The 3465-nt window shown below is 52.4% G+C and overlaps 1 protein-coding gene across 2 annotated transcripts in view; it reads left to right on the top strand.

The window, feature by feature from the left end:
- The first annotated feature begins 1002 nt into the window (after positions 1-1002).
- The window catches only part of TTC4 (tetratricopeptide repeat domain 4), a 28029-nt gene continuing 25566 nt past the window's right edge, over positions 1003-3465 (top strand). Inside the window, exons 1-2 of one of the 2 annotated variants that reach the window (XM_058430618.1) lie at positions 1003-1121; positions 3160-3277. In XM_058430618.1, coding sequence (XP_058286601.1) covers positions 3184-3277 — 94 coding nt within the window. In that variant the 5' untranslated portion in view covers positions 1003-1121; positions 3160-3183. Of the gene's footprint in view, positions 1122-2400; positions 2569-3159; positions 3278-3465 lie in introns of those variants that run through there. The other variant, XM_032137682.2, reaches the window with a different exon arrangement.

Here is a 3465-nt window from a genome sequence, read left to right on the forward strand (position 1 = left end):
ACTGGATTATGGGGAAGGCAGACTGGATTATGGGGAAGGCAGACTGGCTTTACTGCTCACATTCCACAGATGAGGACACAGCTTAATGAGGCATGGGCCTTGCCCAAGGTCATGCAAGGGAACTAATGGGAGTGTAGGTCCCGAAGATCTCCAGACTCTTATACCTGAACCCTTTCCACCCAGAACTACTTCTGCTTTCATGGGCTAGGACCCAGGTCTAGGGTGGCCTTGACAGATGACAGCTGCTGTATTTTGGGTCTGGGTGGCCCCTAAGCACAGCAAAGGCTGATAGACTCAGTTATCAGCCAAGACCACTAAGTAGTTTTGAGTTGGAAGGTTCAGAGTGTGCTGGGCAAGTCACTTTGCTTCTCTTAGCTTCCCCTATTGTTACCTATAAAATGGGTTCATACCTCACAGTGTTCTCACGGGAATCAAATGGAAAAAAAAAATGAAAGCAAAAAGACTCTGTAGGCTCTGGACTCAGTAAAGGAAAAGATGATGAAGAGGAGAATAACGGAGGGAACCAGGATTAGGGAGCAGGGCTGGAGGAGGAAGTGTGGAAAAGGAGGTTTGGATTTGGAGGAAAGGAAGCGCTAGGACCAAGTGTTCTGCTGGGTGTGGGAGAATCAGAACGGAAAAGATAAAGGCCCAGAACTAGAAGGCTCATGGTCCCCATGTGCCATCCTTAGCCATGCTGTCTCCATCCCCGTATCAAAGAATGACCACCCTGCCAGCTCCACTGCTGGGCTTCAGATCTCTCTCTTACCTTGGTCTCTTATCAGCATCCTCCTTGTCAATCTCTTAACCAACTTCCCCCCATCAATGCTTCACCTGGCAGCCCAGGTCTTCCTAAGACAAATGTGCTCCCGGCCCTCGCTCCTCTTAGGTCTTTTCAGTGGCTCATTATCCTCTGCAGGACCAAGGTTAGCGAGGCAGGCAGGCCTTCTGGCCCCTACTCACTTGCCAGCCACACCTCTTTTTTTTTTGTTTGTTGTTGAGGTGGAGTCTTGCTCTGTCGCCCAGGCTGGAGTGCAGTGGCGCAATCTCGGCTTACTGCAACCTCCACCTCCCGGATTCAAGCGATTCTCCTGCCCCAGCCTCCCCAGTAGCTGGGACTACAGGTGCGTGCCACCACGCCTGGCTAATTTTTTGTATTTTTAGTAGAGATGGGGTTTCACTGTGTTAGCCAGGATGGTCTCGAACTCCTGACCTCATGAACCGCCCGCCTCGGCACCCCAAAGTGCTGGGATTACAGGTGTGAGCCACCGCGCCCGGCCCCGGCCACACCTCTTAACACTTGCAGTACCCAGCATGGCGGGCCAGTGCACACCTCCATGCCTCTCTCCACATATATGAGCTCCCACTGCCTAAAACGCCGAGTCCTCTATCCATCTGCAGAGACCTTCCTCAGCTCTGATCTCAGCTCTGCATCACCTTGAATCCCACCCCTCTGAGCCTTCACTGAGCAGACCTGTGACCCAATGCCAGTTTAGATTGGTGTGCTTCCTGTCTGCTTTTCATTCCAGACCAGGCTAGGAGCTCCCCAAGGCTGTAGCCCCGGTGCAGGGACCTGCAGCCATTTGCTGGCCAGTAGAGCGGCTGCAGGAAGCCACAGCGGCTGCCTAACCAGGCCTGCAGCACCTGGACTGAAGACCCTTTTCCATCTGAACTGTGGGAGTTAGGGGTGGCTAAGCTCAGAGATAGAGGTCTGATCAGTCTCTCCTTTCCTCGAAACTCTCCAAAAGGTCCCATGCCACTGAGGAAATAGCCAACTCCTCATAGTTACAGCCCTTTTGTCCTCCCACCTCATCATCTCCTTGCCCCCTTCCTCACTCTGCTTCAGCCCCACTGGCCTCCTTGCTGTTCCCTAAGCACAGAAGACTCTCCCGCATCAGGCTTCCGGCCTGTTCCCTGTTCCTTCCATGGGAATGCCTTTCCCAGACCCCTCCTGGTCACTCCCAGGCCTCTGGCAGAATGTCTGCCCGTCCTGTTTAAAACTTTTCCCCAATAGCTCTTGCTACCCCCGACAAACTCTTAACATCTCAACTACTGTCCTTTCCCCCCCAGTGCCTTAGCAACTCCTAGAGGGCAGGGATTTCATCTGCTCTGCCCACTACTATCTAGCCAGCCACTAGAACAGGCCGGAAGCGCAGAAAGAGCTAAGTGTGTGTTGACTGACTGACGAACAAATGAATGAAGTGAGATGGGGGCTTTGGGGATTCGGGTTTACGCGCCACCCCGAAAGCATTCGAAGGCCGGGCGAGGCCAGGCACTGCCGAGGAGGGCGGGCCGGGGGAGGAGCGTATTGGCCACGCCCGGCCACGCCCCCAGGCCGGCGGAACCCAAGACGCGCGGCCCTGCGCTACCGGGAGGATTGAGGGAAGGGCACCCGCGCCGCCGGAAGGAGCCGCTCGCTTCGCGGCGCCGGGACCCGGGCTGGAAGGCAGGGCATCAGCTATGGAACAACCTGGGCAGGATCCCACCTCAGACGACGTCATGGACTCGTTCCTGGAAAAGTTCCAGAGCCAGCCTTACCGTGGCGGCTTTCATGAGGACCAGTGGGAGAAGGTGGGCGGTCCTGGGGTCTCCGCACGTGTGTAGGGGCGTCGTCCGGACTCGTGGGGCACCCGGGCTCTGGGGCGCCTCCCTCAATCCCGGATCCCTGGCGCTGCCAGCCGAGGGCTGGTTTCTAGTTTAGTATTGAAAATTGGCCTCGAGGTTTTGAGTTGCTTCTTAAGCTGTCAGTACATTTGAGAACCTAGGTTTCGGGGTCAGGCCTGTGACTCCACCACTTACTGGCTCTGATATGAGTCAGTTACTTAACTTCTCAGAGTCCGTTTCCTCATCTGTAAAACTGCCCGAACTGTATCACCAATAGCAAAGATGAAATGAGACAGTTGGTAAAATGCCGAGAACATAAGGGCGCTCAATTAATGATAATTCCCGCCGCTCTTGTAGAATGTGAGAACTAAAACAATCATTAGAGACCATGACACCGCACTCCCATTTTACAGAAGGGAAGCGGAGGCCTGAATGGATACAGCTGGCTGTGATGATTTGCAAATCATGATGAGTAAAAAAACTTTGATAATGAGTCATGGAATTGGATCTGTTCAGTAGAAAAGCTTATTCATATAGTTCATTCTTAACCATTTATAGGAATTTGAAAAGGTCCCCCTATTTATGACGAGAGCACCATCAGAAATTGATCCCAGGGAGAATCCTGACTTGGCTTGTCTCCAGTCAATTATTTTTGATGAGGAGCGTTCTCCAGAAGGTATCTTAACATGACTAATATTTTTTGTGTGTTTCCATTGAATTGAAATTAAGTGTGGGTTAGAAGGGTTCTGATTGATAACAAGAAGTAGTTAGCCTGAGCTAACTTGTCATTATTCATTCCAACATACTCTTTGTGTACCTACTAAGTGGTAGGGATTGGGGATACAGGGGTGAATTGTGATTCCA

Source organism: Hylobates moloch, unplaced genomic scaffold (genome assembly GCF_009828535.3).
Source record: "Hylobates moloch isolate HMO894 unplaced genomic scaffold, HMol_V3 SCAFFOLD_18, whole genome shotgun sequence".
In the NCBI taxonomy this organism is placed as follows: Eukaryota; Metazoa; Chordata; class Mammalia; order Primates; family Hylobatidae; genus Hylobates; species Hylobates moloch.